A 15,561-nucleotide genomic window follows, 5' to 3' on the forward strand; every position below is an offset into this window, starting at 1 on the left:
GATCAGCGGTATGTCTAGAGGAAGAATGAAGCATACACTGAAAAGAGCACTCTGTCTACAGTTAAAGGGACAGTCAAGTCCAAAATAAACTTTTATGATTCCAATAGGGCATGTAATTTTAAACAACTTTCCATTTTACTTTTATCACCAATTTTGCTTTGTTTTTCCTTTGGTATTCTTAGTTGAAAGCTAAACCTTGGAGGTTCATATGCTAATTTCTTAGACCTTGAAGGCCACCTATAATCCGACAGTTTTTCACCAATCACCACTAGAGGGTATTAGTTCATGTGTTTCATATAGATAACTGAGCTCACGCACGTGAAGTTACCTAGGAGTGAGCACTGATTAGCTAAAATGCAAATATGTTAAAAGAACTGAAATAATGGGGCAGTTTGCAGAGGCATAGATACGAGGTAATCACAGAGGTAAAAAAAGTGTATTATTATAACTGTGTTGGTTATGCAAAATCCTAGGAGAAAACATCATGCCGTCTGTGAGAAAGCTGAAGCTTGGACGTTATTGGAACTTCCAACAGGACAATGATCCCAAGCATACATCAAATCCCACCAAGGCTTAGTTGCAGAAGTAGTTCTGGAAGATTATATAGTGGCCATCACAGTCACCTTACTTGAACCCCATAGAAAATCTCTGGTGGGATTTGAAGAAGGCGGTTGCAACACGCAAACCCAAGAATATTATTGAACTGGAGGCCATTGCTCATGAGGAATGGGCTAAGATTCCTCAGGAACACTACCAGAAATGGATGCCTGGCTATGCATCTCATTTGCAGCAGGTCGTAACAGCAAAAGGGTGCACTACTAAGTGCTAAAGATGATTGCCATTAAGGGATTAAATAATTTTGAGACTGCAGAATTCATTAAAGTTGCATTTTCAGTTGAAATTGGGGAAACTACCTGAAGCATTTGTTGTGTTGAGCTATTTCAATTACTTTTGTCTGAATTGTTCATTGCAAACAGCTAAAAGTCTGTAAATTTTGATTACAACCGTATATAAAAAAATTCACATTTCACAAAAACCTGTAGCTTTCTGACTGTAGAAAAAAACAAAACAATCTCAAAATGTGTTCATCTACATCATCTGATTCATCTAAAAACAAAAATGTATATATTTTATTATTTTTGATAATTTTATCTTTATCTGCAGCTATGTCTAAAATGATGCAATAGGGGAACTCATTTGGTAGAGCTGAACTGCCCCTCTCAAAATTGCCCCCCAAAACAAGTGAGAGAGTGTGAGTGATTTTATATATATATATATATATATATATATATATATATATACACATACATACATATATATATATATATATATACACACACACACACATATACACACACACATACATACTTTTTTTTTTAATTATTATTTTTTAGAGTTAGCATATTGCATTATTTTGAAAATAGCTGCAGAAAAAGACCTTAAAATGATAATCCTATCCTGAAATTCAAACTTAAAGTGACACTGAACCCTTTTTTTTTTTTCTTTCTTTCGTGATTCAGATAGAGCATGCAATTTTAAGCAACTTTCTAATTTACTCCTATTATCAATTTTTCTTTGTTCTCTTGCTATCTTTATTTGAAAAAGGGGAGAGAGCAAAAGAGAGAGAGACAGCGAGAGAGATATTTTCACAGTCTATTGTTAGGATGGACTATTGATGGGAAATCATCTGCAATATTCCTTTATACACAACATTGCTGTTACACATTGAGCCAATGACAACATTGTAGTTGCAATATTTTGGTAGTCTGTATATTGTTGTTGTGGCAATATTCTGGTCAAGAACCTCATAAGTCACAGGAACTGTTATTTCTAAGAATTAAAATAGAAGGTAATGTGAAAGTTTACATGAGACTTTTTTAGAATAATGTTAATGTTTCATGTTAACTAAATATATACAGTATATTTTAATCCATTGCAAAATATAACTGCCTTTTAAGTGTCACAGCCTTTAAATTATTTGGACTCTCTAAATCAGACATCCTCAAACTTGGCCCTCCAGAGGTTTTGGAACTACATTTCCCATGATGCTCAGCCAGCCGATATGCTGGCTGACTATCATGGGAAATGTAGTTCAAAAACCTCTGGAGGGCCAAGTTTGAGGATGTCTGCTCTAGATAAACATTTATCTATATACACATCTGTACGGTCTGAAACATCTGTGTACATCTCAGAGCATACAACTTTTGGAGTCTGATGTTCCCTATCCTGATATGATTAGGATGAACAATGGTCTCAAAATAAAATTTTACTTTTAGCAATTTATTTTCTTACTTGGCTACATATTTTTTGCAGAGCAGTGGAAACACTTCAAACTTACATCTCTGATGAGATCATTGTTTACATAGCTAATGATGTCATCAAAAGTTTCCACCCAGAAGCTCCAAGACGTCAGATTAGTAAGCATAAAACCTTTTCCACTGCAACAGGCAATACTTTGCAACAAAATATCTAATTAAAACCAAACGTGAAATCTAAAATTAAATTTAGTAGTAACCCCCAATTTCATGCGAATGTTTGTGGTTCCTGATCCACCAAATCAGAAAGGATAAGCCAAAAGTAAGATCAAAAGTAAGCAAATATTCACTTTGTGGCCAAAAGTAAGTGGACACCTGACCATCATACCTAAAATATAAAATTATTCCAAAACCAAGGGCATTAACATGAAAATGCACCTCCCCTTTTGTGGCTATAATAGCTGCAAGTCTCCTGCAAAGGCTTTCCACAAGATTTAAGAGTATGTTTGTGAGAAATTTTTACCCAATCAGCCAAAAAAACAACAAAAAACCCCCAGCATTTGTGAGGTCAGGCACGGATGTTGAACGAGAAGTTCTGGCTCACAATCAAAATTCCAATCCACCCCAAGGGGTCTATTTATTATAGTGAGGACGGACATGATACGATGCAGCGTATCACGTCCGCCGCACATTGATAAATGCAGACAGCATACGCTGTCGGCATTTATTATTACACCAGCAAGTTGTTGTGAACTGCTGGTGCAATGCAACCTCTTGCAGATTCGTAGCCAATCAGCCGCTAGCAGGGGGTGTCAATCAACCCAATCGTATTCATTCGGGTTGATTTATGTCCGCCGCCTTAGAACAGGCGGACAAGTTATGAAGCAGTGGTCTTTAGACCGCTGCTTCATAACTTCTGTTTCCCGGCGAACCGAAACACGGGGCATCAAGCTCCATACGGAGCTTGATAAATTGACCCCCAAAAGTGTTCAATGGGCTTGAGGTCAGGTCTCTGTGGGTCACAAGAGTTCTCTCATACCAAAAACTCTTTAAACCATGTCTTCATGGACCTCACTTTCTGCACAGGGGCACAGTAATACTGGAACAGGCCTTCGCTAAATTGTTGTCACAAAGTTGGAAACACCCAATTGTCTATGTCTAAAATGTCTTCATGGCTTAGTTAGCCCAAACCATGGAAACAGCCGCAAACCATTATGCCTCCCCACCAAACCTTACAGTAAGCACTATACGTTTGGTAAGTAGCTTTCTCCTGGTATCCTCCACACCCAGATTTTTTCATCAGACTTCCAGATAGTGAAGTGCGATTAATCACTCCAGAGAACTTGTTACAATGCTTTAAACCACATTGCACATGTTGATGTTATACCTACTCAGCCAAGAAGACCCATTTGATGAAGCTCCCAACGCACAGTTCTTGTGCTGATGTTACATCCAGAGGCAGATTAGAACTATGTAGTGACGGATGCAACAGATGATTCAGAACTCAGCAGCTCGCTCTGTGAGTTTGCATGTTCTACCACTTTGTGGCTTAAACGGACACAAAACCCAATTTTTCTCTTTCACGATTCAGATAGGACATGCAATTTTAAGCAACTTTCTTATTTACTCCTATTATAAATTTGTATTCGTTCTCTTGGTATCTTTATTTGAAAAAGTAGTTATGTAAGCATAGGAGCCAGTCCATTTTTGATTCAGCGCCTGGGTAGCGCTTGCTGATTGGTGGGTACATTTAGACACCAATCAGCAGGATCTATCCAGGTGTTGAACCAAAAATGGGCAGGCTCCTATGCTTACATTCCTTCTTTTTTAAGTAAAGATAGCAAGAGAACAAACAAAAATGTATAATAGGAGTAAATTAGAAAGTTGCTTAAAATTGCATGTCCTATCTGAATCAATGCCTGGAACAGTCACTGAGCTCTTTAGCATGACCCACTGTACTTCCAGAGTTTGTCTATGGAAATTGAAGGGCTATGTGCTGGATTTTTTGTACGTTACCAATGGGTGTGGCTGAAAAACCTGAACTCCGTAATTACTAGGGGTGTCAACTTACTTTTGGCCATATATTTTGTAGACAATAAACACTTTCAAACAGCTCCTAAAAATAATATTGATAAAAATGTGCAATTGCTCTACCCAGAACCGGAAGACTAGGGGGCAGAAATAGTGATCTTATTAAAGGGATACTAATCCCTCATTTTTTCTTTCATGATTCAGATAGAGCATGCAATTTTAAGCAACTTTCTAATTTACTCCTATTATCAATTTCTTTGTTCTCATGTTATCTTGATTTGAAAAAGCAGTAATAAAAGGTTAGGAGCCGGCCCATTTTTTAGTTCAGCACCTTGGTAGAGTTGCTGATTGGTTTGCTACATTTAGCCACAAATCAGCAAGTGCTACCCATGTGCTGAACAAAAAATGGTCTGGCTCTAAAGCTTACAGTACTGCTTTTTCAAATCAAGATAGCATGAGAACAAAGAAAAATTGATAATAGGAGTAAATTAGAAAGATGCTTAAAATCTCATGCTCTATCTGAATCATGAAATAAAAAAAATGGGTTTAGTATCCCTTTAAGTGGCAGACTAGGTTCTGAAGCAGAACTGGGTGTTTGCAGGGCAGGGTTTATTTAAGTGGTTCCCAGTAACAATATATATATTTAGCAGTTTTATTTAGTTGACTTATTTATATTGTGAAGATCAAAGAAATGTTAGTAAAACGAATAGAAAATCTGAAATTATTTTGGCAATATTCACAATATTGTGTATTACTAGATGTATCATGCTATCCTGCGAAATTGGGGTGGAGTAAAATTAAATAATTGGTGTAAAAACTGTAGAACAATGCCTAGTCCTTTTATGTGTTCTAATGAAGAAACACTGCAACATGGTTTGTGTGCATTATACAATATTTATACATAGTAACTTTTACTATAAAGAAACAATGAATGGACAAGGGGCATTCGGACGTCTTACCAATCTAATATTTGAAAATAGTCCCTGTTTTCATCCGGTGGCTGCAGCGAGTGGCAGAAGGAACAGAACAGCTGTGCCCCGGACACAGTCTTTTGGCATTTCCAGCACAACCTGCTTGGGGCCGCGGTCATACACAGCGTACGGCGCTGACTGTCACTGGAAAGCTGGCAGCACACTCGGGGCAGTATCACAAGCCTAACGGGGATCCTCCAGTGCTGATCAATTCTTAATCCACGAAGCCGCAGCCTGGAACAGCTCCTAAGGACAAACCGTGCGACCTCCATCACCGCAACGCACAGCGATCACCCATAACACTAGGCTCAGCAGAGCTGCCAAAACTATCGGCATGCTTCCTGGGGTGAAAGGTCACAGCTTACGTCACAGTCTCTGACTGGTCGCTGCTGCTTGACTGTTGGCGGCGCCAAAAGATGTGCAAGAAGTCTTCGCGTGTGACTGCCGATTGCAGGTGAGTGACCCGCAATGACATCCTAGTGGGTTTAGACAGGCGTGTTAGCAAGTCTGGTGTCACTGTTTGTGCTTTTGGGTGCGCGCGCTGCCACTGTCACCCCAAGTCCGGTTGCTCACTCGTTTTGTCATCGAGTTCTCTTTGTATTGTCTTCTTCCTGGTTTGGGGTAGAGGGCAGATTTTTTTTTTTATAAATACACATGTAAGATTATTTTATTCATTGTAATATTTATTAAACTGGAAATTACTGTTTTTTTTATTTTTATTAAATCCATACAACAATACTGGTTAATCCGGAAATCCATTCTCTCTTTACAATAGAAAAAAAATCTTTATTGAACCACACAATCTTTAACACTTTTTCCCAATACAGTACCTGTATCCCAAACCCAGTCCTAAGGACCCTTAACAGGCCAGATATTCACCCATCAGATGATTATTTCACCTGCTCTAGTTAAATTATGAATATCTGGCCTGTTAAGGGTCCTGAGCACTGGAGTTGGGAAAAACTGCCTTAAAAAGTACTTTTAACACTTGTATTTAACATGCAAGTGTTTAAAACTGGGTTGTGTAATTTGTGGCCACATTTTTTTTAGCCTTCAGTTCTTTATCCCAAATTATGTCTAGTAAAAAGTAAACTTTCATGGTTCAGATAGTGCAGGCAATTTTAAGCAACTTTCTAATTTACTCCTGCTAACAATTTTTCTACGTTCTCTTTGTATCTTTATTTGCAAAAGCTGGAATGTAAGCTTAGGAGCTGGGCTATTTTTGGTTCAGCACCTGGGTAGTGTTGGCTGATTGGCTACATTTAGATACCAATCAGCAAGCTCTACCCAGGTGCTGAACCAAAAATGGGATGGCTCTTAAGCTTACATTCTTGCTTTTTCAAATAAAGATACCAAGAGAATGAAGAAAAAATGATAATAGGAGTAACATTTTGCATCATGTTCTCTATAATCCTCCTTGAGACTTCATAAATAAAGGGATATAAAAAAAAACTACTGTATTCTCTATCCAAACCTTAAAAGTTAGATTTTGACTTTACTGTCTCTTTAATGCAGTGAGATCTGGTTAAGTCCACATATATGTATTTGCTACCAGACCACTGCTAATTACAGTTATTCCTTGTTTCTTCCACAAGAAGAAAAATTTTCTGTTTGTATCATATATATATGATACAAACAGAAAATACAGGGAATATGTACACAAAATATAAAAAAAACCACAATTTTCAGAATAAAATGACTTCTTCAGGCGAACGTCAGTATTTAATGTAACCTCCCTTGGCACTAAACACCTCTTGAACTCTTTTTGGGAGACTTTCCTGAAGTGTTTTGAAGTAATCTTCTAGTATATTATACCTGGCTTCTTTCAGCACTTCCCAGAGTTCTTTAGATTTAGGTTGTCTTTTTTATTTTTTTCTCTGTCCAGGTGATTCCATACTGCCTCTTCAATATTGAGGTCTGGACTATGTGGAGGCCAGTCCATGACTGTCAGTGTTTTATCAGCTGTTCTCTCCAAATATGATTTCACTGCATTAGCAGTGTGCTTGGGATCGTTATCATGCTGAAAAACAAAACGATTCCCAATCAGGTGCTTTCCAGAAGGAATGGCATGATGAATTAAAACCTGTCTGTACTTTTTAGCATTCATGATCCCATCAATTCGGACAACACCACTGTCAGAAATGCAGCCCCAAACAAGGACAGACCCTCCACCATGTTTCACTGAAGGCTGCAAGCACTCATTCTTCCATCTCTTCTTACATATTGTCGACAATTAAACCCAGAAATTAAAAACTTTGATTCGTCTCTCCATAATACTCTTTTCCACTGATCTTCATTCCAATCTTTGTAAGCTTTAGTATATCTTAGCCCTTTCACCCTGTTACCCTTCCAAAAGAGTGGTTTCTTGGCTGCTTCCCTTCCACAAAGACCATTCCTGATCAAGCCTCAACGGACTGTAGAAGGGTCAACTTGGCATCCAGATTATGCTGCCAGATGCTGAGTCAGGTCCTTGCTGGACTTCTGCTCTCTCAAAGAAGTAACTGTGAGAAACTTCAGATTAGATTTTGAAAGTTTTCTTTGCCTTCCAGCCCTTTTTTGACCTTGACCTCTCCTGATTTTTCAAATTTCTTTATAACAGCTTGAATACCACATCTTAAAGGGACAGTTTACCCAAATGAAGAACTAATTTTATTGCATTTATCAAGTCAAGTTAAAGTAAACCTAGGTCTGTGTTGCTTATTTTAGAATTCATTTTGTATCTGAATAAAATATTTTTGCAATCTTCCGCTTTTTTGGGCTGCTAACAATATCTATTTTGATATTTTCTGGCCACGCGGCCACTCGAGCACAGTCCCTTCTGAGCAGGGCGCATGCTCCAGCCCCTAGGATGACGTCACCGCAATTGCGTGTCCGTGTTCCACGGGGGGGGGCAGATTTTTTTTCCCCTCCATACTGGTGCATGCGAATCGCACTACACATTGGGTAGGCTGCTCTAGTGTATAAAGCGCACAAAGGACAGTGACTCAGGGCAGGAAGGTGCACCACCGGTACAAGGAACGATAATCACTGGTGCGCCCGGCCTCTCCAGCTCCTTCTGACCCTGTGTTACGCTGTACTCACTGCACAGAGCAAAAACAAGGGAGCTTTAGCGATTCATGTGAATGGGATAACATAGGGTCTGATAAAGCTGATGTACTGTGCACTAATATGTATATATGCATCTCCCACAGCTAATGTGGTTCCCATTATTACAGTTACACACAGTGAGATAAAGCCGTACATCAGCTCCATCAGACCCTGTGTTACGCTATGCACATGAGTCACTATCCTATCCCCAGCAGCTGACAGTTGCATAGCAAAGTCCCTAGCACTACATAACAAACCTCTGTATTCGCTTGAGCGCACACTGTGGTTGACATTAAAGGAGTGTGACGTTTGCATATTTTTAAATAGTGAATGCTGATTGGTCATGATGCGGGGTAATTGACCTGTGTAACCCAGCCCTTTTGTCTGGGTGTTCCTAGATCGTCACTCTCCACGATTAGGAAAAAAGAAAATAATGTAAAAAAAAAAAAGTTTCATTATTCTAATAATTATGTTTATTTACCTACTATACTTGGTTAAACTGTGCTAATGGTGTTACATAACTAACATCCTTGAGTGTACTGGTCCTTTAAGTATCCAGTTTGTTCACTGATTTCCCTTTGAGGGTGACCTTGCTGATGAAAAAGTATGATTTTATGTCTTTCAAATTCTGTGATCTTTGGCATTTTGAATGGAATGATGTGATTGGAATTTTTTGAAATTCAAAATTCTCACCCTTGCATACAAAGCGCTCACCAACACCGCTCCCCTCTACCTATCCTCTCTAATCAAGAAGTATACTCCAGCCCGCCAACTAAGATCCACCCAACTCAATAATATTTCTCTTACCTAACAACATTTCCCTCATCTAAATCTGCATTAACATCTTTCTCAATCTTGCAGTCCTCACCTCCTTTTTCTCAACCTCCTACCCTTCTAGATTGTAAGTTCCCACGGGAATAGGGCCCTCAATTTCTCCTGTATGTGTTTGTAAAATTTTGTCCTGTCTCTTCGAAGTTTTATATTACTGTTTAATTTAAATGAACTGTATCCATGGACAGCGCTGAGGAATATGATGGCGCTTCATAAATAAAGTATAATAATAATAATTGAAAGTTGGTCTTATTAGCAAGCTTCCAACTAATTAAACTTATACCCCATGTGTATGTAATGCTCAAGCATGCCTTGCACAAACCTGGTGTGATAGACCTTTTTCACATGAAATAGTAGGACAAATAGGTGTTAGCAATGACATTAATTATGATTCCATTCAATATAGTTTAAAGAAAGCCAGGTTCCTGCTATTGCTCAAGTGTAATGGGAGGTCACACTAAATATTTGCCACTTTAGCCTATAAAAGCTGTTTTTAATGTTTTTTGTATGTTTTTAATACTACATACAAATATCCTGTATTTTCTGGTTGTATTCTAATAAAGAGACTGAGAAATAATTATTATTGTAAGTATACCATTGCTAAAACAACACATCTAATGGTGGCTTAAGACTTTTGCACAGTATTGTGTATGTATATATGTGTGTGTATATGTATATGTATATTTGTGTGTATGTATGTGTATATATATATATATAATAACACGGAAGGAGACTGCACTCCAAGACCGAACCGGGTACATATCCAATGACTCTGCAACATCCCAACCCTGGGTGCTTAAAAAGCTGTGCTGTCACCAGAGTCACAGGCAGTTAACCCCAGCCCGGAATGGGTGCAAGAGACATAGGGGGATTACAAACAAATAATAATACAACACATAGAGATACCCAGCACTAACCAGCTAGCTCACAGCTAAGATTTAAAAACACAACTGGAAAGGTTAGTTACCGCATCTGGCCAAATGGGAAAAGCTCAGGCACCTCGTCAAGGTCCTTTCCACTGCCTGAGTCCCTAACACAGCCACACAATGCGCGCTTACAAAGCCAAACAAACTGGGAACAAGGGAGCGGTGCACAGGTATATGTAATCCCCCTATGTTTCTTGCACCCATTCCGGACTGGGGTTAACTGCCTGTGACTCTGGTGACAGCACAGTTTTTTGGGAGTGCTGTTTAAGCACCCAGGGCTGGGATGTTGCAGAGTCATTGGATATGTACCCGGTCCGGTCTTGGAGTGCAGTCTCCTTCCGTGTCTTGTATTTCTCTGGGTGATTACATATACCTGTGCACCCCTCCCTTGTTCCCAGTTTGTTTGGCTTTGTAAGCGCGCATTGTGTGGCTGTGTTAGGAACTCAGACAGTGGAAAGGACCTTGACGAGGTGCCTGAGCTTTTATATGAAACGGAAAAAAATAATTCAGATTCTTAGCATAGAAGGTGAAGCCGTGCTTAGGAGCACTGCTTCACCTTCTATGCTAAGAATCTGAATGATTTTTTTATGCTGAGTACCTTACACGTTTTTATCTTTTGGAATAAAGGTTTTTTGAATTTTTCTGACGATTAAGGCTGGTGCTTTGGACTCACCTTTTTGTTTCTTGTATCACTTTGGGCAGTTTGAACGATGCGCTACCATCAAGCACAGCCTGTCAGCACCTGACGTCTGACGTCATACCCCACTCTCCTGTGTGCTGTTGAACGTGTTTGCGGGGGAGAGAGAGTGCGCCGCTCACTACTCTGTTTGCTTATATAAATATATATACACTCACCGGCCACTTTATTAGCACACCTTGCTAGTACCGGATTGGACCCCCTTTTGCCTTCAGAACTGCCTTAATTCTTCATGGCATAGATTCAACAAGGTGTTGGAAACATTCCTTAGACATTTTGGTCCACATTGACGCTCATAAATGCTTACAGATTCTGTTATTACCCTATTGTATTAATAATTGTCACACTTAGTTTTTAGTAGGATCGCTGTTCTTAGAAGGACCGCTGTTTTTAGCAACATTGCTGTTTTTAGGATTGATATTTTACATTGTTAACGCATGGATCCATGTTTTTAATGTATATTGTATTTTTATGCTGTAAGTTTCTTACCCAGGTCGTATTTAATTAAATATACCTTATTTTAGCCACTTTAGCCTTTTGTGTAGGCGCTCTGTACAACTCCCCCCCCCCCACCCCTTTATTGGAATTTATACATTAAAAAAGACAGAGAAAACCTTAAAACGCTACTGTAGCTTCGGATGACCTAAGGACTCTGCATCACCTACCTCAGACTTCACAGGGATAGACTCAGTGCTTTATCTGTTCCAGAGGAAGCTTAACCAAATATTGTTTGTAGGGGTGCCAATACTTTTGAAATCTGTGTTTTGCAATGGGAAAAAACACACTTCCCAAAATGCTTTGTGCATGAATAATTATGGTGTTATAATAAAACTATAACGCTTCCCATTATATTTGAGCCCAAAATACTAATCTGTGCTTTTTTTAAGATAACTTTTGCTTAAATTATAGAGGATATCCATACTACTTAAATAGATATGACACAGTGCTCTTTAGTAGAAAAATATGTTAAATCTATGTAAACATGTAAGGAAACAGATTGTGTAACAAAAACACCAAACAACTTACTTGTTTTCTTCCTAAATGAGCACTTTGAAATTATCATTGTTGCCACTGCCTACAGCTAGATAACAGCGCACACATTGCAGAAATTTGGTTCTATTGTCACATGATTTTAGCAGCTTTTCTGAACATGTGTAATAAACTGATTGCACCTAGATTAGATGTCTCCTAGCAACACTTCAAAGGAAAAACTGCTACCTTGCCTTCCTGTAGAGAGCTGTGAGTTCAATAAATAGCATGCCCAGAGTAATTAAAGATATTAACCCCTCATTTTTTCTTTCATGATTCAGATAGAGCATGCAATTTTAAGCAACTTTCTAATTTACTCCTATTATCAATTTTTCTTTGTACTGATTTGAAAAAGCAGAAATAAAAGGTTAGGAGCCGGCCCATTTTTTAGTTCAGCACCTTGGTAGAGCTGCTGATTGGTTTGCTACATTTAGCCACAAATCAGCAAGTGCTACCCATGTGCTGAACAAAAAATGGTCTGGCTTTAAAGCTTACAGTACTGCTTTTTCAAATCAAGATAGCATGAGAACAAAGAAAAATTGATAATAGGAGTAAATTAGAAAGGTGCTTAAAATCTCATGCTCTATCTGAATCATGAAATAAAAAAAATGGGTTTAGTATCCCTTTAAAGCAACAGTCTACACCAGAATTTTGTTTTGTTTTAAAAGATAGATAATCCCTTTATTACCCATTCCCTAGTTTTGCATAACCAACACAGTTATATTAATACACTTTTTACCTCTGTGATTACCTTGTATCTAAGCCTCTGCAAACTGCCCTCTTATTTCAGTTATTTTGACAGACTTAGAAATACCTGTTACACTATGCAAGCGTAACTTTAGGGGGCGCTAGAAGAAATATATAAAACAATCTGTAGGATAATACTGAAGTATAGTAAAAACAATAAAAACTTAAAAATAATATAAAATGATCAGATAATAATGTATAAAGACAAAATAATAATGACAATTACAGAAAAAATGAGACATGGACTCTCATCAAATGTGATTTGATGAGATCAATATAAACAGAAAATGCAGCTTAAAACAATATATAATAAATAAATAGTATTAAGTCTCTAATAAGTTCTTATCTGTATATGATATTGATGCTCAGGCAGTCCCAAGATTAGGAGGGCACTTCAGAGGTTTATTAGTCCTCCTGGGTAGCACATACATAAGATTCTCCCTTAGATCCAGAAGTCAGCTCCTTGTCACAAAACCAGTCTGGGTAAATACTCTCTCTTTGCAAAGAAAATCACAAAGACAAGGGCGCCTCCTCGTGTGATATAGTTTGGACAAATGTAAAATGCTTGTTTATCCATTGTTACGGTCACATTTGTGACATTTTATATTGTATTTTACTGCACCATTAAACTATGGTATTTTAACTCTTTGCTGAGAGCCTGAGCTTGATTGAAATCTACCCTGGAGTGATTTGTTGCACTGCCTTGGTCAGTGAACTGGGACACTGTGAACTCCCAGTCTGCCTCTATAAGCACAACAGAGTGCTGCTTTACTTGTGAGTATAAAATCTGTATTCACCTATTTTTACATTTGTCCAAACTATATCACACGAGGAGGCGCCCTTGTCTTTGTGATTTTCTTTGCACAGAGAGAGTATTTTGACAGACTTGCATTTTAGCCAAACGGTGCTGACTCCTAGGTAACTTCACGTGCGTGAGCACATTGCTATCTATATGACACACATGAACTAACACCCTCTAGTAGTGAAAAACTGTTAAAATGCATTCAGATTAAGAGGCGGCCTTCAAGGTCTAAGAAATTATTATATGAACCTCCTAAGTTTAGCTTTCAACTAAGAATACCAAGAAAACAAAGCAAAATTGGTGATAAAAGTAAATTGGAATCATGAAAGTTTATTTTTGACTAGACTGTCCATTAAACTTTGTTTTTAGTGCTCATATTCAAAGTGTCCTTGCATGCAGAATGTGTCTAGTAGTGATTTTTATGCAATAAGAACTAAATAAGTGTTTGCTATATAATAAATACATAAATGTGTTTTTGTTAATAATCTCTGGGGCATTTTGCAGCTTGTCTAATCCTGTATGTGTGGTGGGCTCAGTCCAGCTCCAAGCAAATTATTTTTGTGCCTGGGCATCTGCCAGAAGTCTCAGCAAGAAATACAAAAGTTCTCAATGTATCACTTATTCAGGTATGTGTTTTTTTTTCTTCATTTTTACACTAAGCTTTTGAGCTTAATTATTGCTATATCCATCATGAAAGCCTCTGGCAGGCTCATCTTTCTTAAGCAGCATTCCACATATGCGTCACCTCTCTGCAAATACCTCCATTGGCTTCCCTTAGTCTCAAGAATAAAATTCTAAATTTTGACTCTAAAATACAAAGCCCTCACCAACACTGCACCACCCCTATATTTCTAAACTTGCCTCCAAATACTCTCCTATCCGCCTCCTCCACTCTGCCCAAGACCTACTTATCTCTTCATCTCTCATTACTTCCTCATACTCTTATCTACAAGACTACTTAAGAACTGCACCTATCATATGGAACTCCTTGCGTTGCTCAGTCAAACTTGCCTCTAGTCTCCAAAGCTTCAAGCATTTCTTAAAAACATATCTGTTCAAGGTTACATACAGCATACTTTAGGATATCTCTGCTGCTTATGTTCCCACTTCCTCCACTTCCCTATGTGCTCCCTTTATAAATTAAGCTCACGAGTCCACCTGTCCTGTTGATCATTTTATGTAAAGATGGTTTACAGTGATCAAGGGCAGGGCTTCTGACTTCTGACTACTGTACTCCATAACTGTATATTTAATGTTACAGCGCTGTTCAATATGTTGACGCTTTATAAAAAACTAGTCCTAAAGCCCGTTCACACGGGCCATTTTTTGCAGTACAGTGGTCCCACCCCTTGCTCTCTCTCTCCCCCTCTCTTTCTCCCCCTCTCTTTCTCCCCCTCTCTTTTGTGCTCTCTCCCCCTCTCTTTTGCTCTCTCTCTCCCCCTCTCTTTTGCTCTCTCTCTCCCCCCTCTCTTTTGCTCTCTCTCTCCCCCCTCTCTTTTGCTCTCTCTCTCCCCCCTCTCTTTTGCTCTCTCTCTCCCCCCTCTCTTTTGCTCTCTCTCTCCCCCCTCTCTTTTGCTCTCTCTCTCCCCCCTCTCTTTTGCTCTCTCTCTCCCCCCTCTCTTTTGCTCTCTCTCTCCCCCCTCTCTTTTGCTCTCTCTCTCCCCCCTCTCTTTTGCTCTCTCTCTCCCCCTCTCTTTTGCTCTCTCTCTCCCCCCTCTCTTTTGCTCTCTCTCTCCCCCCTCTCTTTTGCTCTCTCTCTCCCCCCTCTCTTTTGCTCTCTCTCTCCTCCTCTCTTTTGCGCTCTCTCCTCCTCTCTTTTGCGCTCTCTCCCCCTCTCTTTTGCGCTCTCTCCTCCTCTCTTTTGCGCTCTCTCCTCCTCTCTTTTGCGCTCTCTCCTCCTCTCTTTTGCGCTCTCTCCCCCTCTCTTTTGCGCTCTCTCCCCCTCTCTTTTGCGCTCTCTCTCCCCCTCTCTTTTGCGCTCTCTCCCCCTCTCTTTTGCGCTCTCTCCCCCTCTCTTTTGCGCTCTCTCCCCCTCTCTTTTGCGCTCTCTCCCCCTCTCTTTTGCGCTCTCTCCCCCTCTCTTTTGCGCTCTCTCCCCCTCTCTTTTGCGCTCTCTCCCCCTCTCTTTTGCGCTCTCTCCCCCTCTCTTTTGCGCTCTCTCTCGCTCCACCTCTCTTTTGCTCCC

At 39.3% G+C, this 15,561-nt stretch overlaps 2 protein-coding genes across 2 annotated transcripts in view; one reads left to right on the top strand and one right to left on the bottom strand.

Annotated features, from left to right (window-relative positions):
* The window catches only part of HSCB (HscB mitochondrial iron-sulfur cluster cochaperone), a 50,990-nt gene extending 45,354 nt beyond the window's left edge, over positions 1 to 5,636 (bottom strand). The window contains exon 1 of the mRNA XM_053702078.1: positions 5,246 to 5,636. Within this exon, the coding sequence (XP_053558053.1) occupies positions 5,246 to 5,529 (284 nt within the window). The 5' untranslated portion in view covers positions 5,530 to 5,636. The remainder of the gene's footprint in view (positions 1 to 5,245) is intronic.
* CHEK2 (checkpoint kinase 2) overlaps positions 5,573 to 15,561 on the top strand; it is a 531,010-nt gene continuing 521,021 nt past the window's right edge. The window contains exons 1-2 of the mRNA XM_053702076.1: positions 5,573 to 5,711; positions 13,881 to 14,002. The gene's annotated coding sequence lies outside the window, so the exon portion shown is untranslated. The remainder of the gene's footprint in view (positions 5,712 to 13,880; positions 14,003 to 15,561) is intronic.

Source organism: Bombina bombina, chromosome 2 (assembly GCF_027579735.1).
Source record: "Bombina bombina isolate aBomBom1 chromosome 2, aBomBom1.pri, whole genome shotgun sequence".
NCBI lineage: Eukaryota > Metazoa > Chordata > Amphibia > Anura > Bombinatoridae > Bombina > Bombina bombina.